The sequence below is a fragment of the Dromaius novaehollandiae genome, chromosome 1 (genome assembly GCF_036370855.1).
Source record: "Dromaius novaehollandiae isolate bDroNov1 chromosome 1, bDroNov1.hap1, whole genome shotgun sequence".
Lineage (NCBI taxonomy): Eukaryota > Metazoa > Chordata > Aves > Casuariiformes > Dromaiidae > Dromaius > Dromaius novaehollandiae.
Window position 1 is genome coordinate 156,610,366 of NC_088098.1, and position 27,627 is coordinate 156,637,992.

The 27,627-nt window shown below is 36.6% G+C and overlaps 1 protein-coding gene across 3 annotated transcripts in view; it reads right to left on the bottom strand.

The window, feature by feature from the left end:
- Window positions 1–27,627, bottom strand: part of MYO16 (myosin XVI) — a 385,095-nt gene that overhangs the window by 190,628 nt on the left and 166,840 nt on the right. For all 3 annotated transcript variants that reach the window (XM_064504083.1, XM_026102455.2, XM_026102457.2), the window contains 4 exons: window positions 26,634–26,758; window positions 21,809–21,934; window positions 6,703–6,778; window positions 5,300–5,453 (listed from right to left, as the gene is read on the bottom strand). In XM_064504083.1, coding sequence (XP_064360153.1) covers window positions 5,300–5,453; window positions 6,703–6,778; window positions 21,809–21,934; window positions 26,634–26,758 — 481 coding nt within the window. The remainder of the gene's footprint in view (window positions 1–5,299; window positions 5,454–6,702; window positions 6,779–21,808; window positions 21,935–26,633; window positions 26,759–27,627) is intronic.

A 27,627-nucleotide genomic window follows, 5' to 3' on the forward strand; every position in this document is an offset into this window, starting at 1 on the left:
CTTACCATTTTTGTGCTAGTTGTACAACACACTTTAGAAACATTGTTTTTAAAATCTGGCTGTAAACTCAGCATATCCAGATAAAAATAAACTTTTCAAGTGTTGCAGAAGAGAAGTAGATTGTAGAGGACAGCAAAGTATGGGGGAAAAACGTTTACTGTTTCCGCAGAGGCATTTTGAACTTAAAAGGACAAAAATGCACAAAATGTAAAACAAACTCATTTAATGGGAAGCATTAATACATATGAATAGCAGTAAACCACAGAACATGACTTAAACAAGCAGAAGTGTTCCGAGTACTGATGTACAGAAGAATATCATATCAACTATGTGCATTTGTGAGACATTAATAGGACTTTAAGTGATGGAAATGCTAGCATATAATTCGTATTACAACAAAAATGTAAATAATTACAAGAGAGAAAAAACAGATTAAGATCACTCAAACAGTTCATTTTGACTTAGGTTCAAGAAGACACCATGAAAAATAGAACAAATTGAAATAAAATGTTTCCATGAAACAGAGTGGCATTTTAGAAAAATATTTCTTTAACATTCATATATATTTCTATTAGTCACAAGATGAAGTCAAGAAGCGCCATTGAAAATTCCACTGCAGGACAGTGCAAAAGAAGATTTTATGTTAATGCAAGCAAGTGAATTAGCATGAACTGTCATCTTCAATGATAATTAATAGATAATTAATAGATAATTAATCACAAAGGGAGGCTTGAGCCAAAATGAGGTTGCATAATAGACAAGAAGGGGAGTTATCTAGGGTAATCTTATTTGAACAAGGAAGGACTGTTGCTACTGGCATATATAACTGGCAAAAAATCTAGCATGTTATATGGAGGAATAATCACTTACATGGTTAGGTGTATAAGCCATCATATACGTAATAATTTTTTTTTAGATAATGTGAGATGTTTTTCTACAAGTTGTCATCCTCCACTATTTCTTGGTTTTCAATAAAAAATAAATGGCAAAAAATGGGAGCTGACAATCAAATAACTTATATAGTTTTATCATCAATATTTGAATTACTACTGCAGCTTCTAACTAGGTAGAAAGATGTTATAGAAAACTTTACATCAAGACAGACTCTGTACTGACATTTTCATATGAGCTCTTCTAACTTACAGCTTTTGCTGGAGAGCTATAACTTCTCAGTTCTGTTACTGTGATCCTTCCATAGGAAACTTTGAGATCCTCCAAACAATTTACAAGCCAGCTAACCTCTGTAAACTGCATAAACTCTGAAACTTCAATCTAAAAACTTTTTAAAGTTCCATAAAGAAAACTTCAAAATGGATGAAACACTAGCAGAGCGTTCTAAAGCACTAGAATAACTGAAATGCAAGTTGCTACATAAGCAGTTATAAATGGAAATGCTTTGTAAGAAACAGAAAAATGTAATCTCTTTTCTGCAGTTGACTCACACACATCCATCTATGCTTTTACATTCTTCCATTGATTTTGAAATGCATCCATTACTGTAATTAATATTCACTTGCTTAAATATATATTGTAAAATATATAACATGACTAAGTTAGCATTACTAAGTTCCCAATATGTTGGTACTTAACACTACCTAGCTTACTGGTGACTAGATTATTTGTGAGCTTAGGGCAAAATTCACCTAGAAAAGTTCTACAAATACATGTACTAAACCCAAATTGTTGTGGTGATCATTCAAGACATACCACAAGCCTAAAGTTACCTTAAACTGATAGAGCCATTTTATTTCCTGAACCATAAGCTATGTTGATTAATGTTTTCTGGTACAATTATCTGCCAATGCAGTGTGGGAATCTGTTCTGACTATACCATTAGAACTAAAACTACTTACTAATTGTTCTGTCCTTTAGCTAATTATCTTGGTCATCCTTCAAAGAAACTCATACTGGCAACAGAAAGGAAAGACAAACTGATTATATAACAATGTGATCTCTAATACGACATCAGCTTCCTACTCCTTAAAGTCCAGTGACCACACGTTTTACTGGGCCAGGTTCCACCATTTTTATTCACAAATGACAATACTTTAGCAAAATAGTAAGAAACACTTTGATAAAGCGGTAATGCATTAAATAAAGTTGTAAAACCTTATCATGAAATGCTGTTAAAATATAAATTATAGAAATGAGCAAAATGCATTTCCTGAGAATCACCTTCTTAGTTCACCCTTCCTGAATCAGATGGACAAACAGACTCAGGAGATGAACTATAAAAGGACAGTGTTCTAACACTGGAATAATGGCATCATAATAACAGGAGTTCAGATGGATGAACTCAGTGATTGCCTAAAGGAAACTAGGTCTGCTTGATAACCTAGAATAATAAAAACATACTGACAACTAATTTTTTTTTTAACTGAGTAAAAATATTGACCTTCAGTTCATCTATTCCATGGTGTTCTTCCAGAAATCAATTCTGTAATTTAATCTAGAACAAGCAAAATTTGGTTTTGTTGACACAGCACAAGCTATTCACAATTGTTTGTTCATCATTTTTGAGTCTCCTTTCGCATATTGTTTTCTTCTGCTTTAGAAGTGAGTTTAGCAGCGAGAGTCAAATATTGCCACAACACATAGTTATATTAAGTCTTGTAAAACTATCACCTCAGGCTAAACATACTTCCTTATATCAGAAAAGTAAAAGCAAAAACTTTGCTTACCCCTAAATCAAGAAGGAGAACATAAAATGCAGTTAACATTTACTGTGGATACAATATAGACTAAAGGAAAAGTAAATGTGGGCTTTTATTACGTGGTCCTCTTTGCGGTACTAAAAAAATTCTGTCTGGTACACAAGGATGGCACAAAGAGATTCATCTTCATCCTAGTGTATTTCATGGCTGTCTAAAGGCTATGTTAGAGCATGAAGAGGGAATCCCTTCCTTTCAACATTGGCCATTGCAACGGTAAGAATTTACTGGAACCAAGTCATCTAGGTGCCTCCATAATTAGTTGAGAGAAATAGTCACTCCGGAGAATAGATAATTCAATATACCGTAAGCAGATGTCAGGTTTTGTTTTTCACTGTTGAACAAACTTACTACTATAGAGCTGAGGTGACTTGCTTTGAAAAGATGTGTGATTTTCAAGTGGCTATAGAGTAAGATTAGAGATACTGCTCCTAAACAAACTGGAAATATGCAGACATTGTTGTATGGACTATCCAGAGTTTTCCACATTTTCAGTAGTCACAACTGGGTCATGCATGGGCCAAACACACCAATTTTCTGCCTTCCAAGAGCTCTCCCATGTCAGAGGAATTCCTGGCTTGCTAGTGAAGTCTTTGCTGCCCTTCTGCACTGATAGCAGGACCTGAGCTAGTTAGTGCTAAGGAAATCCCTGAGCCTAAGACTGCTGAAAGTCTGGAAAATGTATGTACCAAAGAGGAACTACTTCAAGCTTACCACAGCCTTATATTTTCCCTCTACGCATTTGCAATGGAGCACTGTTGAAGTCAGAGTATTGAGCTAAACAGACCTTTGGTTTGACCTATTACTGTGTTCTCATGTAGACTGTTTAAGCACCACCAAACCAGGTGTAATCATGTTTGGTCTAAGCTGCCAATAGATCCTACAGAGGATGCTCAGTCCACTTACACACATAAATCTGTTTCCTTCATTTTTCCATTCAATGGGCTTTGCTTTTCTAAGACTTCTGGTGAGGTTCATTACTCATGGCAGTTTTGTATTATTGACATTTAAACTGTAACCATTTAGAAATCTCACAAAAAATAGCTCTCTTCATCTACATTTCAGGAAGGAAAGGGTAAGGAGAGAAGATTCTCAGAGCACTTTTACCATGCTCCAATCATTTATTTCAAAAGTTGATGGGTTTGAATGTAAAGAATAGTATCTAGCACAAAGTTCCAGAATATAAGACACTGGAAATGAATCTAATGGTCAAGAGCAACAAAAAGTTATCAGTGTCTCCATAACCTTTAAGAATAACTCATTAGATAGGTATCATTATAATGTCACAGGAGATTCTACTTCTGATATTAAACTGTTTACCAATAATAAAAAATAGTTTTTCTTTATGTTTGAGAATGTAAAACCTTAGTTTTACACCTCAGAATTCAAACTTCTGACTTTCCTTAAGACTGTTGAGGGCCACACAATATTCAAGAGCATGATTCAGGATATTCAAACAGTGGATTAGGCTAGAGGACTACTTATTTTGTGAGCAATTAACAAGCGTAAGAAATTAATAATTTCATAGGCAATTATGTCCTAAGTCCAGCTATGCATGTCAGTGTGACTACCAATCACCCAGCTGAAACAATATTCTGGGTGCATGAAATATGCATGAAATATGCATTTGTCACTCTATATAAATATATCCTATCGAGTTCTGAATTCAACAGATTGACCATTCATGACAATTGCTTATTTCTTCCAGATTTTAATATATCACAAATACTTTCCACAGACCATAAATTATAATCATTATAAAATAAAAGAAAATGTTCTCCATCTCTCTCTCTATAATCTGAGTATTTTTGTTTAATATGCTTCCAAAATATACTTTGGTGGTCAACACAGAAAAATTGACGACAATATTTTACAAGTTTACACAGCCAACTTGCTTTAATTACACAGCAGCTGCATACTTTACGAAGAAATTATCTGCACCTTTTAAAATTCTCACAGATCACAATATCTGGAAATGAGAATTTAAGAAACCAATCTGTTCTGTACTACATAAAACTACTGCTTCATACACAGCTTCCACCTCTGTTGACATACCATGACAGTCTTTTAAGATTTGTAAAAATATAGGAAAAGGTCAAAATTTAAAATTTAAGATACAAATTGACTCTATGTTCAATTCAATACCAAATTTTAAGTTCATGCTGCTGAATTCTATTTAATTCCACCTGAATTTTATACAGTACAAATCTAAATACAAATCTAACAGCCTGGAGACATCATTTTATCTGTTATTGCTTCTATTATTTTTACTTTTAGGACTTGTCCCTGCTTCTCACATCAGCAATGGTAGTTTTACTAAATTATTCCTAGCTACCTTATTGTCTACAGTATTAACCTGTAATAATTCTGCTAAGGTAGCGCTGGTTATTTTTACTGGCAATTGTAACAATTTATTATATTATTCATAGTCTGTATGTATAAAATTAAAGTTGAGAAAAAGAAATGAGAGATGCAAACACAAAAGAGGATTCAGAAAATTTCCAAAACGGAAGACTCATTTGAGCCATCAAACAGAGTTCAAACAATAATCTGGCCTCAGTGTGTCACTCTTAACAAGAAACACTTACAGTTTATTGGAAAGCGTGGGCAGATCGTGGATGATCTCTTCATATGGCTCTTCTTGAGATAAAGTAGAAACAGATAAAGGATCTTTCATTTTTTCCTCCCAGACAATTTCAGCCTTTAGAAGCATTTCCTCAATAAACTCAGAAGCTGCAATATCTAAGACATTGGAATAACAAGATATGAGACCAAAGAAAATAGTGCAGAAAAGCTCCTTTCAATTCAAATCTCTACATCAGATTAAGATTAAGCATCTGGCTAGATAAGCATTTGGTTAAAATGAAAAGAACTGTTCTGATATTGATAATAAAATAATAGTTGAAATTACTAGGGAAAAAAAAAACAAAAACCAAAGGCAAGTTGAATGAAATTAAGTTATCATTTGCAAAACCTCAAAACTCACATATACATATTGCATACACACAGAAATGGTAAAATCAGCTGTGTATGCATACAGTTAACTTGATTGTGTTAAATACATGTGGACCATTCCCAGTTTGGTCAACAATCTTTTATCCAAATACAAATCGGCATCTGTCTAATCACAAAGAACTCTCCTGAGATTGTGCTGTGCAGTTTCACAGAAGAATATTTTTCAGTGATACATTACTTTGAAGCATAACATATTTTAGCTTATTACACAAAGGAATTTTCTCCTCCTAATCTGACACAAGACCGTTAAATCTTTTACATTCCTGGGTTCCTTCTTTATTTTATCCTAGGCCTAGAAGGTTGCATAAGCATCTATTTTTTTTCTCCAACTGATCTAGCATCACTGATGTTAGCTCTGCTTTGATCATCGGACTAGACCAGATGATCTCTTGAAGTCTCTTCCAACCTGAAATAGTCCATGATTCTATTTCCTTCAAAGCCAGTGCTTAAGTTCTCTGTCACTTTGCAAACTAAGAAGGTGCTTTCTGCTATGGGAAACAATGAATATTAAATCTGAAAACTGAATGCCGGATTTGTGTTTATTTAGCAGCTAAAGGGATTCCGATTTATGGCTGCCTGCAGCCATGTACTAACATCAGTCGAGACAGGGAGGGGAAAATCAGAACAAAGTCTCCAAGAAAGTATAAATGAAGCTACTACAAAGGCACTGAAGAATTCCGCAGGGACAAAAATAACTGAGAATAAATGAGGAGTAAAATTGTAAGAAAATGCCATCATTTGATAGGACATCCTGTGTGATCATGACTAGCAGTTCTCAACACCATACAAAAAACATATATGCACATATTCATATGTGTATGTAACTGTCTACATTATATACACTGTGTATATATTTTTATATATATATACACACACACATGCATATGTATGTATGCATGATGCAGCAAACAAGAAGGAAAGAAGACAGTCTCACAAAAACCAGTGCATGCAAAATGTGTATGGATTTTTCACCTACCTGAAGGCTTTTCGTTATTGCAGTTAAGAAGATTGGGATTTGCCCAGTGCATCAAAAGCAGCTTCACAAGGTTTGTCTAAAAATGGGCAAAAATAGAATTTTTTGAAAAGGCAAAAGTAGGACAGAAGTACTGCAGTCATCATTCAGTTTATTCTGTCCTTCCTGCACTGGTTGAAATCATATGATAAGCCACAAGTGACACCTCCAAAATTCCAGCTGCTGCAGCTACTACACAGGCGTATTGTGTAATTCACAACAGGCAGAGTAATATGCAGTTCTCCCATGATTTCACTGTATCCTCAGCATATCCCCACTCCCCAAAAGTCTTCCTCCACCCCTACAGATGCAAACAAATCCATATCAACACAGAAAAAAAAAAGCCCTTCATCATAACCTGTCATAACTTAGATCACAAACATTTCTTTACACCTAACTAATTCACCAAATGTGTAGTATCATTGCCAAACTGGTCTGAATCACAGTCACCATGGACAAAAAATTTGTTCTCTGTCACTAGTAGAAACTGGGACATCTATCTATGTTTACCAAAACTATTTAACCTATTAGTAATGGCAGCAATTAAATGGCAGAATATCATTAATGACAAAATGTAACATATTTTGTGACATATTTTTCAATTCCTGCAGGAATGCTGCAAGCAACTGTTTTAGCAAGCTTTCCTATCACTGCATTGAAGTCTCTAGAGATATTCTCCATCAAAGACTGCATCAATGTCTACTTTGATAAATTCTTTGGTCAGAAAGGAGTGAGAAAATGAAAAAAAAAAGAGCAAAAAATACATTTAGAATGTGAGCTGAAAACTGAATAAAAGGAAAAAAGTTTTTGCACTTTGCAAAATATAGTAAAGAAAACAGAATTTATAATGTAAATGTAACCTACAGGGAAAGCGAGGATGAGCACAGGGGAAAATAAGCTGTGCGGCAAATAAAAGATTCTTTAGAGTAAAAGAAGAGAGTTAAAGAAAAATGAGGCATGGATTGGAAGGCAGTAGGGACTGGATAGCAATTTGGCATGAAAACAAAAGACAGTTTAAATAAATAAATAAATAAATAAAGGCTAAGAATGAAGGAAATCATTGCAAAACAAATACTAAAACTCAATATAAATTCAATAGACAGGAGGTAATTTACTAAGAAAGACTATGATAAGTAAGTACTATCTAAATACAGAACTCCCCCCACCTCCAAAAAAAAAACAAAAAACCCCAATCACCCTCTAGTGACACAAACCAGGAAAATACTGTTGCAAATTTCTATAAAAGTAAAAACATCTTGAGCTCCTCAGCTTTTTAATGCTGGCTTTCCATTCTGGTAGTTACAGCAGAGAACTCAGCAAACTGTGGAAGTGGGGAGGAAGCCATGACGGCTTTATTTCCAAATCCAACTAGCCCTGCTTTCAACTTAGAAGCCTCAACACATACATCACTGTGTTTTTTCATTATGAAAAAAATAGAACATGCTTATTCATTGAGCAGACTAACTCAACAGCAATTGCATAATCTCGTTAACGGCAACTCCGAAAAGTGGTAGTAGTTGCATCAAAGCAGGTTTTTTAATACTCTTTCAGTTTGGTAACAACAGACAGCTTTTTGGGTTACCAAAGTTTTGGATTTATGCCACAAGAGGTCCCTTCCGTGCTGTAATGTCTGTGCTTCCTGCTGTCAAAGAAATAATCCAAGCTGGAAATCCTGGATGCACATCACCAAGACTAAGATATTCAGGTCACTGCTAATTTCAATTACCTGCTCTTGGATACTGGAGTCTGTCTGTGTTAGTTTTAAACTCAATTTGTTTACATGTTTTAGAAGCCAGTTAAAATCCAGCTGTCACATATCTTCAGAACTGTGCCTAACAATGGAAATGTTTCTAAAACAGTTACAGCAAATTACTGCTATTCATAGGCATTTCAATTGTAGAAAGAGCTACTAATAAAGCAGATATGACTATTTTAAGAGAAACTGTAGTGTCTAATGAAGCACTGTAGACCCTCAGAATAAAATGTCAGAAAACTGCTAATGTGCGAAGAAGCTATATTTTAATCCTTTTTTTCCACTGTTGTCTTTGCCAGTTAGTGTGCATGAAGGAATGAATAAGGGGTGGCTCATGCAGAATTACTAGTAAGTGCAATTATTTAAAACATATGCTTACAAAATGTCACTTGTCCCAGTTCTCCCCTATCCCTCTAATTATTTACTCAGTGTCTTCTGACAGGACTCCAGAAAATCACTTAGACCTCACTCTTCTCTTTTCAGGACTTATCTCTGAGTACTCTCCTTCATGAAAAACCTTCTCTGTACAAATAAAGCACAGCTCTATTTCCCCAGTCTGGGTGTTCTGCCCAAATTACAATTTTTCCCACTCTCTCTCTGACATCTCTTCCTGGATGTCTTGCCCTCTGACCACTGAGTATGCTGCTGCAAGGATGACCCTATGTCACTCCTTTAATTTGAATGTCCTATCTTTTACATTGTCCACTGGCTCCTTCTTCTCTCTGCAAAACATACACTGCTTGTCCTCATTTTGAAAAGGCTTCCAGAGATGCTCCTTGCCTTACCTATTTCCACTTATTCAGCATTCAGACTCCAGTTTCCACCTCACATCATCGGTCTGTGACACTTGCCTTCATTAATGCATTTGCAAATTACTATTTCTGTGCTTTTTCCAGGTGGCTTCTCACACTAGTAAGAAATTCTTCGTAACATCCGCAAAATTGCATTGTTAACCTCCATTGACAACCAGTTCCGATGTGATGCTTACAAAGCAGAGAAACAGTTCTGTTGCTGCTGTTCTGAAGCTACTGTAGAGATAACAAGTCTGTTGATATATACGCAGACAGGATGAGTGGGTAATGTATATTACAAGAATAAAGTTGGAAAGCTACTGTAAAGCCTACATGAGGCTTCCTTCCAAGTTTCCTCCAGGTTCTTGGAGAAGAGATATTATTTATAGCAGCACAGGAACTGGGTTTATGTTTTAGGGGAAGCTTCAGAAACCCTGATATTTGCATGGCTATATTTTAGTATCATTGTTAATCAAAAATGAAACATGTCTTTAACAACTGAAAACCACACTGAATCATTGTTCTGGTTCTTTAGTAGATTTTCATGTTAGGAATGAATGAAACTCATGGCTACAGTGTATAGTTAAGTCAACTACCTACACAGACTCTCTCCTTCTCTCATCCCCCAAATATAAATCCCTCGGTACATAAACCAATCACCAAATTGATGAGACAAGGAATTAGCCTCTGAAAGGTTGTGCTTTTCCATGACAGCTAATATGCATACCCTTGTCTCAAAGGCTTTGCCTTTAGGCTCTCATTGTCTTCACTGACTCATTGTAGCTCCTGTAGACCCATTAGAGCCTGCTCCAAGGGAGCTGGCTTGGCTGCTGCTGGCAGCATGCCCACATGAGGCTCCTCAGCGTGGACAACCTGCCCAGGCACTTCCTTGCCTTCTTGGACAAGGTCTGCAGACTGGTTCTATCTGCTCTCTTTCTTCTGCAGAGCAGCCTCTGAGCAGCCACTATTTACACTGCAGCATTTCAGAGCTGAGCTCTGAACTACAGTGGTTTTGGAGCTTTCTTGCAAGCAGCTTGGCTGTCTGCTGCAAAGCTGGGGGATGTGGTCCCTGACTGTGGGTCAATTTTAAAGCTACATTAGGGTGGTCGCATTTAAAATAACAATTTCACTGTTGACATAATTATCTCTAGAGGCAGAATACAGAAATAGACATACGTACAATAGGCTTTACCCTAAGGGAAAAGTGTCCTCTCTCAGTCCTTGCTATGAAAAGCACTCATCTATTTTCACTGCTTCAGCCAGGCCAACCCATGACTTATCTTTCCATATTAGGAAAATACCAAAAGCTGTGATAAGAGAAGTGGTAAACAGACACACAGTATCATTTACCACAGAAAAACATCCGAATTGGAATCATGTTACTCTCCAAAATTTTATTTTCCATTAATATCTTCATTGCTATGGTAACACAGGCCTTTTCTTTAAAAGTGACCAATGTCAGGGGAAAAAAGAATTACTAAGCAGGGCAGTATTTCAACAGTCTTTGAACTCTACTCTTATAAAGTTCTAACTGTCAAATTTAACTTCCCAAATTCTTTTCCAGCATCATCACATATACTTTAACGTAGCAGAGGTCACCTACGACTTTTCCAAAGAGACCATTTCTCCTCCATCTGAATCAATCTGTTAGTAAACATTTAAAAATGTGAATATTTATGGACACAGGAAATTCTTGATGAAAATGTATTAAGAAAGATTATACTAATCACACCTTGACATGGACCAGATTAAAGAAAAAGTATTGTGTGTGTGTGCACAAATGCTCAGTGTTGAGCTAAACAAGACAGAAAACATGATCAGATGTGCAAAGACTACTACAGTAAAACCAACAGAACTACATATTTTCCCTAAATAGCAAGTGATTAAAATCATTATTTTCCTGATTTTAATCAAAATTTATGAAGACACTTATCTGAGTTGTTCTTTCGAGGAAGTCAACTTGGCATGTTATTGTTCTGATTGGGAGATCAGATTGGTGGGAGAACCCAGGCAAGAATAATCAATATTTTATTAGCCATATACTAGTCTTTCAATAACTGTAATACAGTCAGAGGCAGAGGGAAACAGAGAAACCATTTTCTGAAAAACACACTGAAGGCTTTTTTTGTCATCCTTATGAAAAATTCAGCTAGTGACTAGCCTTGGAAAGAGCCCAGTGCAAAGGAGCTTTGATAGAATTATCATTAGCTAATTTCTATCTGCTTGGACTGGTTCTACCATGGCATTTCAGGTATAGTGAACACGGATCTGAGCTTCTGAGATGGCTTCATACAGGAAGTGTCTTCCTTTTTTTTTTGTAAAAAAGAAAATTCTGTGCCAGCATATAAATTTCCTTGCACCCAAATGTCATACCTCACACTGAGCTGTGCATTCATGGAAGGATCACGTGAACACCCTCTAATGATGTAGATAAGGACAGATACTACCCACACAAACGCTGCTTCACCTCTGCACACCGGCTACAGGTAAAGAGCCCAACTAGTAAAAAATACAGCCTTCCTGGTGCAAACTTAGGCTTTAGCCCTCAAAGGAAATGTTACAAGGAAATGAAATATGACTCACATTAATGGCAGCAATGCTTATGATCTAAGGAGCTAGCAACATATATACACATATGAATAAAGAAAACATTGAAAGGAGGGAGACTGGAGCTGAACAGCTCTTTAAAGGTAATGAAACAAGGTGTGTAATACTGAAATTAAAAAGCTATAGAAAAAAAAAGCTGCATAAGTAAGTTAACTCCTAGAGGCACATTACATGGCCTTCAAATACAATTTCCCCCTACCAAAATTAAAGGGGGGAGGGAGTAAGTTCCACCACACATAAAGGTTTAGCTAAGAAAGCCAAGCACAGTTTCATAAACCACATGCTTAGGTGCACAAATGTCACCCAGCTGACAGACAGTTAGGCCTGTTGCCCCAGATAAGAGACTGCAATGGCAGGATAGGAAACAGGATGCACAGTAGTGATCGAGATTCCTGAGGAAATCTCCCTATACTTTTGAGGCTGCAAAGGCAGCTCCTAGCTGCTCTCAAGCCACATGTCAGTTTTACTGCTAGTGACGTAGCTGGAGAGCAGAATCAATGCTCCTGAAGAGTGTCTCTCTTCCTCTCCTTTCTGGTCTAGTATTTTCTTCTGAAGCAATATACAGGATGCTACATCTGTGCCAGCACCTGCAAAAGATGAGCTGTGGGCTCTGGCTGAGCTTTGCAGTCTTGAATTAGTATCCAAGCCTCAGTGCCACTATCTCACACCATTTTTCCCTTTTCTCTACCACTGGGGAGATACCTGCTAAAGCTGCAAATTTAGAGACCTGGAGGTTTTATGCTAATGGACTGGTGTGCATAGCAATGAATATGTATCATCTAATTTGTATGTACCTGCAACAGTAAAATCCTTCTATCCCTCACTCTTCTTCCCTGTCAAATCCAACATTTCTCTCCACATCTCTCTGTTTCAAAGTTGGACATTTCCTACCACCCTTTGTGATCTGGTTCACCTTCAAATTTTTGTTCATTTCTCCCATCCCATTTTTGGTTCCCCAAGCCCTCTCTTTCTATTCCCTATATCTGAGTCTCCCAGCTCTCTACATGTACTTCCACCTATCCCCCTAACCTGTTTTCTCCTAGCCTTTTCTTGGTGCCATTACTCCTTTTATTGAGTCAAGTCCCTTTTTCTTTTCCTTCCTGGCATCCATACCTCAGTTCTTCTTGAGTAAAAACTCCCCACTCAGCTCCTGCATCAGCATCCTGTCTGCTGCCACCGTTCAGGTTCCCACACCACTTTCTCTGGATGTGATCCCATGTTCTCATCGACAGTGAAACAAAGCCATATAATAGTACACAAGTGGATTGACAGCCTTAGATCAAAATTAGTATTACTTTGGAACACAAATCTCATGATATTGTGTGACATATAGTGAAATTCCCAAGTGTTATTTTAATCTTTAAGGTGTTTAATCTTTAAGGTGTGCATTCACAAGTAAACAATAGACAGAATACATGAAATAACACTGGTTACACCAAAATTATCAACAGTCTAGAAGCTTCATCACTGACTAAGATAGCTTACATCCACATTCATAAGAATCTGTTTCAGCTGCTCCTAAGTTTGCTAAACTTTACTTCACTGGCTTGGAAGACTGGATGTTTACCTCACCATGTGATTTTTTGCTAGCCACTTTGCTAAGACTGCTGCATGTACGTGCTTATGTTTCATTTTTAAAAAAATTAGACAGAAAGATAAATCAATCAAAAATGAAAAAAACAGGAAAATATATTGCTCAACCCTTGTGAGCTCTTTTAGTATAAGCTCCAACGTTTCTGTGATTTGAAGTCTTCATATTAGGCAGAAGATGAATTATGTGGGTTGAGAATATTCTTTTATTGTAGCTTTGAAAAACTGCCAAAATTTGGCCATGTTTCAAACCTCTGAAAAAATCATAGCCATCACATGCTTATAAGAAAGCTTTAGGATAACAGCTAAATCAAAGAGCGCACCTTTGTTAGCATAATCTACTGTTGGACTAAACGTTAGTCTAACCAGCATCTGTGTCTGTCAGCCAGCGAGAACGTGAATGTCTCAAAAATTTGCAACAACAACAACAAAAAAATCGAACAGGGAAGTAATCTAGATGATGATGATGATGATTATCAATTCTGTGGTGAAACTGCTGTAACTTCAGGCTAGCCATATATTCAGCAGGTAGAATAAATAAGGTCAGATAAGTCATTAAGTAAAAAAATTACTTAGAATAACACTGGAGAGAAGTGTTGAACTAATGGACTGTGGTGAGAGTAGGCAGTTCACTAAACAAAGGATATGAAGACTAAAAGTACAGGTGAGGGACTTGTATTCGCTTAAGCTACTGGGGAGAAAACAAAACAAAAACAAAACCCAAGACTGGGACCTTCTAATTCCCACCATTTGGGAGTAAGGTAACTATTCAACAATCAGAGTTGCTGTGCTTTGAATTTTGAAGATCCCATCCTTGTTTTCCATTAAATAGATCATATGGCTCAGAAGACTGAGTATCCGTTGAAGCCCTATATGTAAACCCCAAACAAGAGCAGTATCATTTAGAGGCTAAGCAGCATTTTCTCTGCAATTGCAGGTCTGATCCACAGTACTGCTCCCAACACAAGAAATGATGTCTGAAACTTGTTACAGATCTCCCTTCTCAATACAGAAGAGATGAGGAAGGTATTTTTCCTATTTGAGTGCAGAGGAGAGAGGACCTTAGCGACCTGCAGTCAGCAAAGTGGAACAGATTAGAAAAAGGGGGTCAGGGGAATGAGACTAGCAGCAGGGAAGAAAGAGTAGAGGGGAAAAGTAGAACAGAGCATGGATAAAATGCTGGGATTTGAAACTAACAACATGAAAGAAGTGAAGTGTAAGGGAGGAAGAAGAGAGATTTGGCAAGGAGTCAGGACGTAGGTAGGTGCAGACTAGAGAGACAAAGAAAATGAAAGAGGAGAGTGACATGGTGAGGAAAACAACCCATTGAGATTCAACAAGGGAGGACAGGATTTTGAGTAAGTGGGAAAAACCGTAAGTGTAACAGAAGGGCAGGGAGGTTGGCATGAAGCCAAAGTAGAGGAGTGAGAAAGCTGAGATGAGAAACAGGGAGAGGAGGAGAGACAGAAGCTGGCTGTGCAAGAAATTAGGATTGGGATAAGAAGCCTAAGGAAGGGATATGAAGCCAGGTAAATTAATAGCATAGAAATGTTAAAATGGGACTAAAATGAAGCCAAGAATGGAACAGATTGCAGAAAATGGAACAAGTAAGGTTACATATGGAAGGAATGAACTGAAAAGACTGTGTCTGTTTATATACAGAGCTTAGAACGGTCCCCAAGCATCAACACTACCTTTCTGCTAGTGAGTATGTTTAACATATATTGCCTATGTATATACCTGCCGCTGGAATAGTTCACATAAAGAAGGACATTACATGTTTTCAACTATGTAAAGAAGTGACGGAGGTCAGTTAAAAGTTTTTCTTCAGCAGTTGAGCCAGGTAGCTGTAAGACTGATAACCTAATTTCTACTTTTTAATCTCCTCAGGAAATATGAGAAAAAAATAAAATAAGGCAGGAAAAATATAGTATGATAATGATGATGATGACTATAGATGCTTGTAAGTCATGTGCTTAGAAGTTCTATATCAATACCACACACAAAAATCTTAAATCTGGCACTTCCCAAAGCCCATGCCTGTACTGTCTTATTAGCTTTCTTTTTCACATACACCTCTGCTATTTTTATATAAACGCACATATGAATATGACAGAAAGTTACCTAAGTTGGCATTTCAAGGAAAATTAAATTTTTATTGATCAATGAGATAGTAAAATGATCGAGCAGAATATATAATACAGTCCAGGCACATCTCAGTTTTAACAACATATATATAAACACTGAAAATTTTATGTTTTTGTGAACTGAGGTTGCCCCTAATCTGTTTATGAAGCTCAGACTTGTAGATTTATTTTCTTATCATTTGGTATGGTGTGAATCTAGCTTCTCTTGCTTTAGTATTCTGTATCCACAATTAGCATTTGCATTTGAAAGATTTATAGAAATCTCCTGAATATATTGAGAGTGAAAGAAAGATATCACAGGCAGAAATCCCAAAGTGCTCCCTCTGCTTGAGAGAAATGAGAGTAATTTGATCTGAAGGAAAATGCTGCTGTTTTACCTTAGTATCATCATGCATGCCAAAGAAGAACAAAAAGACTAAAGAAAAGAGGGTGAGATATATCTGGATAAAACATTCTCTGGAGGATTTTCGGACCATAAATGAAAGATTCCAACTGCTTGACAGGGAAAATATGTATCCCCTGAGTGACTATATTCTATTCCTTTTGAAATACTGAACAAGCATACCCTTCTTTAGGCTCTTCTTATTGAAAACATTTGTGGAATGTGTTTGCTTAAGTCCAGAAACCGAATTCAAAGGAACTGCTATGACAATGGCCAAACTTGAGATTAAGTATGACTTCTTACACTGAGTTCAGGTATCCCATTTAAGTCAAAGCGTATTCTAACGATTCTGAATTTTCAATCTAGATGTCAGAATGCACTTACAGAAAAGAAAATGAAACTACAGTTCATAACTGGGTCAAATGACTAGTGTGTATGGATAACGAGGAGCACATTAGACCATGCAGTACCTAGGTGTGTTCTCTCAGACATGGAGTCCCTCCTACGATCTGAAAGAAATGCTGTATTTGGAGGAACTAGCTGGCTAGACAGGTATTATTCAGTCCAACCAAACCAGCCAAGCAACTGTACTGAGGGAGAAAATTCTTATAGGATGGAAATTTTATTCACACATTTTGAAAATGATGCAGGATGCATATAATGCGCTAACAATGAGGAACTGCACGTGAGCTCACTAAATTACAATAAATTTAATTTTGCTTAATGGCACACCCTTGCTGGTGCAATTGTTGTTCTTGGAGAGATACAGGCAGCAGTTCAGAGATTTTCTTATCTGTATTTGACATCATGAAATTGTTAAAGCCTCAAAGCCACAGGCTAAGTCTATCTTGTTAAATAAGAGAGCACCACAGAACAAGCTTAAGTAGCCCTTATAACCACACTGCTTAATTGCTAGCTCCTTCCCTGGCTCTCCTTTGGATCACTCCAACCAGCTCTCTAAGAACGAGCTTAACCTCCTATAGAGGGAGCTAGGTCTAAACAATGTGGATCTGAGCCAGACTGTTGTCTAGCTTAATCCCTGGCCTTCTTTTATTTAGCAATTTAACAGTTTAGACATGGCTAGCAAGCCCCAAGAATGAAATTTCAGGAGAGGCAGTGTTTAAGCTACTGGGGAGTCAGCTCTGACCTGCATGCCTCCTATAGCTGGTCTGAAAGGTGACATTTCTGTGATAAACAACAAAGAAACAGCTTGCGCCTGGGAATTGTGCCAAAATACCCAAGGAAAATGTCAGAGCTGCAGCCTATTCCCACCGTGGGGAGGGCAAGTGTGTGCTCTCCTGATCACAGCAGCCTGGAAGGTGTCTGGCAGCAGCAGCACTCCCCCTGCCAGATTAATAGCTCTTCAGAAAAGGATTGCTATGCTGATCCCAATATTCAAATTAAGGATTCAGCCTAAGAAATACAAGTTGCTCTTCTACAGTTGGTGTCAGTGACAGCATGGGAGGGGTGGTGCCCCAGTGAGTGTGTGCGCTCCATCACCATCACACATGCATCAGCACTCCCCATCCTGTTGTGAATGAGACAGGGAGCCAAAATTGCTCCACAATAGACAACATTAGCGTGGATATGTCCAAAAGGCTCGGTTAAATCTATGTAGCCCATCCTGACGTATTCTAACTTTATGATATTCGACTTTGCTGCCTTCATAACCTTATGCTGAAGAAGTTTTTGTGTGTAACTGATGTAGATTTGCATGTGTGTTGAAGAGGTTATTATATCCCATCATTTTATTAAAGTACTGAGCAACTCTGACCTTAATACCTGAATAGTATCTATTTTTGGTGTAATGTGAGAATCTCAACTTGCACTAAAAATAGGTTTTTAGCCCTCATAGTTACAGGGGGGTGAAATGACAACAGTCCTAAAAACTCAGAATAATATCACTGAAAAATATGCCTATCTTTTAATGCTACTGCCATTGTTTTTAATGTTTGCAGCTGGCAGTATTTCAGCAACTAGTCTGCTGCACTCATTGTAACCTAATCTGTTCCTGCAAAGCAGAGCCTCATCTTACAAAGGGAGAGAGACCTTCAGTCAGCAGCTTCAGTAGCCTTATCTTGTACGCAATAGCCCTATCCTGCACATATCGCTCAGACTATGCAAGGAAGAAAGATGTTCTACACGGGATCTATACACTCTGGCCCTAATACAACAATTCATATGTCATTCATTCATGTTCTTTTTCTAATATTTGAACAAATTTTAAGCAAATTTTAGATAGTAAATCTATCAGTGACTAGAATATGTTTAAAACTGCTTTTAAAAATTATATGCAAATAGCTATATTTTTTCCATATCAAATAATATAATATAATATAATATAATATAATATTGAGACTTAAAGCTTAGGTTATTCCTTCTCTGGAAGGAATGCAACAAATCATTATTGTTTTGCATTTGATGAGATTGATATTCATGATCAGAGGGAGAAGCATACCATCCAATGGGCAATCTACCCATGCTTTGGTCTGTTCACTCCTCACTTTGACTGAAAATATGTATGAAACTATGTCTTTGAACGACTAAGAATTTTGCAGGTACTTCATGAACAGAATGAGAATTGTCAGTCATTATGACTCATGGAATAATCATACTAATAATAATATATCGGGTGGGGGTTGGCTGCAGATCTTTCAGCAGCAGTGCTAGTGAACTACTAAACACCAATGTTACAGAAAGTTTTTGTTTTTTTCTTTAAACATCTAGAACTAATCAATAAAGGACTGTTGCTTATTAGACAAGCTACTAGACAAGAACCACTTTCTTCTGCTCAGATACATTCCTGGAAGCAAAGAAATCAATTCAATAGAGAAGAACTTTCAGGGTAGTATGCTTATTCAGTGTAATGGAGGTGGAAGAATGCATTATATGTGAACTTTAAAAAATATGGAATTAAAAATACATAAAACTGTGAACCGAAAAGACAGTTAAAGATTCACAGCATAGTTTCTGTCTATATATTCACATTTTAAAAGGCATCTGTTTCTCTCCTTAAATCTAAATGGATCTGTCTCATTCTTTTAGATATGAGCTTGCAAGGGAGTTAGTTTATCACACCTTAAAACAGTTGCCTTTCTCACTGTAAATACAAATGGTAGTGCATCAAAATAAAGCCAAATATATTTATTTATAATTTTCTGCTAGAAGATACAGATTTATCACTCTAGTGAGTTATCCAAGTGAGACTTTTAAATAAAAGCAACCACAAATTTGTATTACAAGAAATTATGAAATTGTAAGGGCCTTACAATCGTGAATAGTAAGAAATTGTAAAGTGCGGAATTTATATTAATAACTTCCTCAAAAAACAAATAATTTTTTTTTGTTAAAAATCAACTAATTACTTGTAAATATGTTTTTATTTAAAACACTCTATCCCAAGTCATATCTTGACTAAGGTTATTCCTATTCTGCCATGTTTTTTTTTTTCCAAAATTGGACCGACGCTCATATTTGTCTATAATTAATTACTCAAAATGGAATTGTAAATATGATATGCATATGAATCTGTATCAAGGCTAAAAGACGTTTCAAAATTATTATCATAAGAATGGAAATCTTAAAAACACTCTGATGGCTTAGCTACTGAATGGAATATTTTCCCTCACATCTAATGAATTCCTCTTGATAAAGCAATTTAAATACGATTTACACTTTCTTACAAACAGAATCCATATGCAAGCCATATCTATCTTCTAAATAAGGACGGCAAATTATCCATAATGTTAATAAGATAGCTCCAAGTTTGTGTTGTTCATTAACAATACACAAGGAAGATATTCGCTGTGTATTTTGTTATTATTAGTGAGGAAAAGCGTGTGTTACTTTATTTGTCTTTTTACCCAAATGCAAGTGCATTGTACAGTGCCTAGCACAAATAGTCCCTGGTTTCCCACTGTAAACTCCGGGGATAGAATGATAACAACAATCACTGCCATCATCATCTGGGACATGAAGGGAAACAGCTCAACAAAAAAGCCCATCTAAAAGGATCATCTCATAAAACAGCAGGCTGAGCTCTTACAACACTTCAAAAGGAAAGATTTTTTTTTTCCATTAGCCACTTGCAATCACAAACTTTTACATCTACAGGTTTGTTTGAAATAGAAAAATACCCGACTTCATGACAAATTTTAAGTCATCCAGAGTTGGTGTTGCAAATACATATATATGTTACACACATATAACCAAGAAAAGTTCTTCCTTAGTCCTTTCAAAGTAAGACTTCTCAATTTTCCTAAGGTGCACAGTGGGATAGCAGAAATATAACATACCTGGAATAAATACTTGAATTACACCTGTCTACTTATATACACCTCTCTTTCGCTTTTCATAACCTTTTTGGGTGCTTACAATATATTCCTAAACCACCTACAAAGACTCAAATACATAGTTAAATTAAATATACATATATACAATAAATTAAATTAAATATACACACTTAGTTCCATATTCTATCAGGCCACTAAGGGCTCAGCACCTGCATCTCATAATTCAGAGGTTTACTCACCTAAGTACCAAAAAGCAAGTACCAAAAGCAAGTACTAGAAACACACATGGTTAACAATCCTAATTCTCATCAATTACCAGATAGAGATTCAACTAGATGAATGACATGATCTCCACTGAGATCAGAAACGGAACTAAGACTTATCTAACAATGGAGTTCATACTCTCAGCAAAAATCCATGAGTATGTTTGTTTATATTTATTGAAAGTTAAAAAAAGGAAACCAAACAGAATCATCTGAAGGATCAACAACATTTTGCCATTTTGAGTTATGTTTAAAAGCATGGTTTTCTCTAAGGCAAAGTAATAGAAGTAGACATTACAAAATGGCAAAATATGGGGGAATGGCTTGACAGCTACAATTCACAGCATTTTCCAACTGACTCTGTAGACCTCCGTCCACATGTCGCGAAGGATATCCCTGCCATCAGCAGGAATCTGAGCAGAAGAAAGCAGAAAGCTGAGAGCAAGGCAGCAATTCTCTGCACCGTGTCCTTGGACCAGAGCAGGTCCCAGCACCTTGTGGTGGACGACAGAGGTGGGAAGGGGCGAGTTTTCTGGGGGCTGCAGTGGAGTCCTGGCAGGAGCAAGGGCAGGAAGGTGGGAGGCTGAGCTGGGACTCATCGAAGGGGTTTTAGGAAGGTGGCTGTGGGTAAGTGGCAGGTTGCAAGCAGTGGGTGTGAGGTGCGTGAGTGACTAGTGGACAGGGAGCTCTCCTGAAATGGTCAGACATAACGAAGGCATGTGGGGTGCTCTAGGAGACTGAGGGTGAAGAAAATGTGAAACAGTGGGATGTTAAGAGGCACAAGCCACATTTAGGCATGGCCTCAAAATCCCAGCCCAGCATATCCTTCCACAATCTCCGGAAAGCTTCAATGCAACAACAGTGTTAAGTGGATCTTGGACATTCCTTCACAGAAATGTACACAGCAAATCAGCTAGCTAAAACTAGCCTTTGACATGAGAATATAAGAAAACATAAGGCAAACATGTTTGTTGTGGCTTTCTTTCAAATTTCAGTATAAATTTAACTTTTGCTGAAGAGAAACTGTTGTTGATGGTACATTGATCTTAACAAGCTGTACCAGGTTGATAGCTTTATGATGTTTATTCTCAAGTGCTATCTGTTATTTCATAGGCCACTTATAGTGCAGAAATGTTTAATTTTTTCATATTAAAAATAAAATAGTCTCCCCGACTTGAACATATTTACTGTTGCTAGAAAATACCATCACAGAAAAGAGAAGGAAGAAAAAAAATCATGCTTTACCTGCCCATACTTTGCAGCTAAATGCAGGGGGGTCCAGTACTGATTATCCACAACATTGAGATCAGCCCCATGATCCAGAATCAGAGATGCCACATTCTTATATCCATTTGCACAGGCCACATGAAGCTGCAATATGAAAGTAGCTTAATAGTTTACATAACTCTTAAAAACCTGTAAGGGACTATAGCACATGTTGGCTGTCCCACAGACCTGGCTGTATAAATCTCAACAATGACAAATGCAAAATCTACACGTTGAAAACAACATCCTAGGAAACCACTGCTGAGTCTTCTTTTAGCATTCATAAAGCAAACCTGCCAAAAAATAAGAATGCCAGATTATTGCTATCTTTTTTCCATTAAACAATCTAGTCCCACCAGATATTTTTCACACAATTTCAAGAATACTCTCTAAAACATTTTCACAAATTTCATGAGCTCAGGTAGATTCATGTGTTTCAGTAGAGCTTGGCCTAGACCTGACTTTCTTTTGTGATGGTTCGAATACTTCAGATGTAAACTGTTTTCCTTTAAATCAAATTCATTAACACATAATCAGTCTAAGCACATTGGGTTTGCAGTGCAAAATTCAGTCACAGAAAATACCTTCCCAATTTTCAAACAGAGTGATTTTATTTCTCTTATTTACCATGCTTCACTGGATATTGCTTAATTGTTTTGGGTGGTATTGCTTTAATAATTTGAGTTGGTTCTCCAGATCAGTAAACTTCATTTCAGAATTAAAGCAGGGCAGAGAGAGGGGAAAGTACATTAATAGAATGATAGAAACTTAGGTCTGAAGGAACCTTGGGAGGTCACCTAGTCCAACCTCTGGTTAAAGTAGGGGCAACTTTAAAGTTAGCTCTGTTTGCCCGTGGCTTGTCATCTTGAGTAGCAAGGACAGTATGAGAGATCGAGTAGTGAGGACTACAGTGGTGAGGAGGGGAAAGAGGAAGCTCAAAAATATCTTCTGGTATTAACAGTTTTTTATTTAATAGTTTGTTAATGGCTGATTTGAGAAACTGGACATTAATCTGTGTGATATATTGAAACAATGCTCTACAAGTATTTGGCATTCATATCAGCAATTAAACACACTACAGATGGTATCTATAGAATAGGATTGAAATAATTTAAATAGCAATATATATAATAAATATAAATAAAACAACAAATATGTAATATAAATATAAAACTAATATAAATAAAAAGCCAAAGAGGATTGTGAAGAGCAACACACAAACCAAGCATACAGAAACACATGCATTATAGGGCAATAAAAGTTCTTTATTTACTCTAGTAAATCAAGTAAAAGAGGAAAATGAAATTAAAAAATCTTACATCAGGGAAAATTTGTCCCTGGGGGTTCTTGGTGGAAACTGTTTCATATTTATTGTGAATAAGTGTGTTGAGTCAGTCCTGAACCATTCAGCTTACAGCTTGGGGGTATTTATTTTCTCATGGATCTCTGCTATGATTCCAAATATTCCCTCTGCTTCTGGGAGCAAAGGGGACAAAATTTGCATTTGGAAATCAGCACAATATAATTGCTCTTCCACAGTTACAAGGAATCAGCTCTCACAAGGTCAGTAAGAACAGGCTTCAATAAGTTTGCAGAAATGGAGGACTGAGGTTACAAGGTAAGAAACTGCAATGCATGCCTTCTGACTCAGGTAGGAGATATCCAATAGATAACTGTATGTTTTTTTTCCTTGAAGCAACAGTACCTGAAGAAACAGAGTAACAGGTTTTTTTGAGAACTGGAGTGGATGGCCAATGGAAAAAAAAGGTCTTGCAATAAACCTGTTCCTAGATTTGAGTAGTCCCAGAGTAACCATAAGAATAGGAGACTCCAAAAAATGAGTCCCAGATATTATTTGCCAGTTACTTCTGGTTGAGCTGCATCTGCAAAGTATGCACAGAATTCCTTTTGAACATTCTTGATTCAGAGGAACGAAATACACAGCTCATAAAAAATTTTACTCTAGAAAGTTTTCCCAATGAGAAGCAATTCTTTATCAAAAATGGAATGGGAAACGTGTGCAGGGAGGGAAAAGGTGTGTGGGGGGGGGAAGAACACCAATTCTTTACACTATAAATGTTCTCATTTCAAGTGTACAAACAAACATACTTTTTTCTCCTAATTCCATTTAGCTCCAGCTTTTTGTTTTTAAGGAAAGAAATTACATTTTCTATTGAAACATCAATTTGATAACTGCTATTTTAAAGCAGTTTAAAATTTCACAGGACAAAAGACATTTTATGACTGAACTATCTCTTCTAGAAAAAAATTTTCACTAGAAAGTTTCTCATAAAAACATTTTTGCCATGTATCTTTCTTTATCTGTACGTATGCGTATATACTATGTATACAGGACAACATGTGCATATATACTTCTGGACATCAATTTTTGATCTTATTCATCCTAATTTACACATGGACTCAGATCATGTAGCTTTCATGAAGAGGAGGTTGGTTGTGACCTACGGAGAATAAACATCTGAGGGGGAAGAAGCAGGCTTCAGTGCCACTCTCCTCAGAGTTTGCCACCACAAAGTACTTTATGTTTGTACCGCTGGTACAGGTTATCCAGAGATATACCAAAACAGTATAGAACATCCATCTGAGAAATAAGATGAACTAAACATTCTTTCCTATTTGCTGCTCCCTGTTTGGGACTTGCAGCACCTTTTCCAGCTCCACAGTATTTAATCTGCTGCTTAGCAGTGTGAACTTACTATTTAAAAAACAGTTAGATTGCTCTGAGGATACCTCTGTGCCAGGTTGCTCTGAGAAATTGACAATGGGTTTGATACAGCTTGCGTTGATAAGTTTATCTGCTCAGTACACCTAATTGTTATAAGATAAAGAATCTACTTGTGTCGAGGTTCTTAATAAGGCTTACAGTCCACCTTCAAAAAAGAAGAATATTCAGGGAATATAAAATATATTCAATTGATTACACTCAGTAAAGAGCAAAAGCACACAAAACAACAGTATTATTTAGTGAAAAACAGACGATGAATTTCAATCAATAGGATTATAGAAACAGACTTCTAGTTTTTGGTAGGGTTCCACATATAACAATATTCCAGCCATACACTTTATCAACTTAGAGTCTACCAGGAGTTAAAAAAAAATCATTTGTTACTTAAAACTAGTATTTTTGTTGTTGTCTCTGTACAGTTAGATTTAGAGCAACAAAAACGTATTCCCAGAACCCTTCGATACACATACAGCTATCGCAGACTGGCTGACTCCACACCAATGAATAGAGACAGAGCAGCCTAACAAACTCTGGATTTCCCACCAGTTTGTAAGACAAAAGTTTCACATAATAGAAATCTCCAACAAAAGCAAAATGATCCACTCTGTAGCTACTTGTTGCAAGACTGTGAAAGAAGTTCAGAAATCAAAGTTCAACACTAAACCCATTCACACAAAAACATCCCCTTTGTCCACATTCCACCAAGCAAGCAACAAAAAAAGTAAGCTATCCAAAATGATTTTTCCTGATATATGCAGTAGTTATACTGTTTCAGTCACGTATTTCAACTATTCCAGCTAAACACCAAAGAAGTTTTATACAGCGATAATTATGTAAGTTCTTAACTCAGTTTAACTAAGCCAATTCAGACTGAAATAGCAGTAAGAGCAAAGTAGAATGCAAAAAACTTGCATTTTAGTGTTGAGTTAGCAGCTTACCTTAAATGTACCAGGAAACTTAAAGTTAAATCAATGCTTTAATGAAATAAATTAAAGTTGCCTTATTGCTTTTTCTCCCACTCCTTGCTCCTGTTTTTTACTACAGTTTGGCCACTCCAAAAGTCGTAACTTTCAGTGTGGACACAACTAGTATCTGGATTCAATAACCCCAGATATGAGGCTGCTCATTTTTTCAGTTTGCTATTTAACAGCTCCACAGGTTTTAAAAATGTCCTATTAAATACTAATGATTCGGAGCATTAACTCAGTATCATTGGATTTAATCCAGCATAAATGCAATGGTTCAGTAACACTTGCCTTTTTAATTATTTTAATTTTGTACTTTCAGAAAAAAAGCAAAGGAACAAAAAGAAAAGGATTCAACATCTGGATGCTACTGATGAGCATTTACTGATGTATAACAACAGTGAAGATTTTTTTTGCAGAGAGAACATTTCACAGATGTACACAATTTAGGAAAAAAATAACTAATTTTAAGATGACTCAACAGCTGAAAAAATAGCAATCCTGAAAAAAAGAGAAAAGAAAAAGCATAAAAAAGTACAATGAGACCCAGTGACTAGAAATAATACGCAAATTTTGAAGAGTGAATATTTTATCCACAGATATGTTGGATGCCTCATTACATTTAATCAACGTGGGATACCTCCTAGCTCAGCCAGAAAACACAAGCTTAAAATAAGAATCACTCAATGAAGTTTGAGGACATCTGTTAAACAGAATACCAGGGATCATAAACATCTGCTCTAGTTTTAAATTACACTGCACAATACTTTTTCTTGCTATTAATTTTTGAGGTGTATATTCAGTGTACTTTTTTAAAATAAAATTAGAGCTAAGAATAAAAAAGTTGTCATTATAACACAGATGCTGCAACAGGCTTTTAAAAATCAGGACAGGATATTGACATATAGCTATTTTCAAAAGGCCAGATGAGGACCAAAATCTTGCATTCTTACATTTCTCTTCATATCAGCAGACCCTGCTAGCTTGGTGGATTGTCTTGCATCCACACTTGCAAATATGCTTACAGGTACACAGCTGAAACACATGCATATTCACAGGGCTGAAACTCTGATCATTACATATTGTCTCTCACCAGCGTAACTCCTTCATCATTCTTTTGATTCACATTTCCCCCACTTGATATGAGTTGTCGGACATCCATAAGCATTGTCATAGGTCTCTGTATCTTCATCTGGCGCAACAAATTGAGATCTACACCTGCATGGAAAAAAAAAAAAAAAGGCTAAAACCTTCTACTACTTCGTTCATCAGGAAAGAATACATAAATGATTTTGTTTTCTGGGTTTGTAAAAGCTTAATCAACAGCTTAATCAACAGCTTAATCAGACTTCAGTATACATTTGTAGAACGTTTGCCACTTGTATTTACCAACAAGCTTACACATATCATTATTTATCAGTCACTACGTACATCATTTAACGTCAGTCAGCAATTCCAAATACATGTGCCTGATTCACTACTTACTTGCAACAGCAGTTGTAGGTAAAGCAGTTGTAATATGATTAAATCCACTAGGGCTGTGACATGTAAAATAGCTGCAAATGGAAAAAGAATTAAGCACTTGAAGGAAGCCACTCCAAGCTTATTTAATGAATATTATTTTTGGCTCCGTTCTTTCGCCCCCATGTATATATCACAGCACCCAGACCAATCTCTAAAATGTGTCAGCTCTACTGCTTGAGAGATTGAGAAGTGAAGCAAACGACGTTAAAAATCAACAGCTTTTTATCCACCTAGGTTATTTTTCAATAGGATTAATTTGGGGCCTGGACCATTGCAAGGCTCTGTAAACAAGTGAAAATGTGGTGTGGAAGCAGGAACAAATGGGAGGGAATGAAAGGAATGAAGTGCCTGGGATGACTTGCATCAGCATTGCTATTGAAAGAAACACTTGTCAAAGAACAGCTTTAAATGGAAGATAAGCAAGGCAGCCTCTAACCAAAAGGAAGCATAGTCTCCAGTCTGAAGAGATTTAAAGTTAGAAACGGAGGGTACAATAAAATTGCAAAGTGGTTAAATTAGCTACCGGCCATGGCTTCATCAGAATATCTAGCCAAAATTTATTC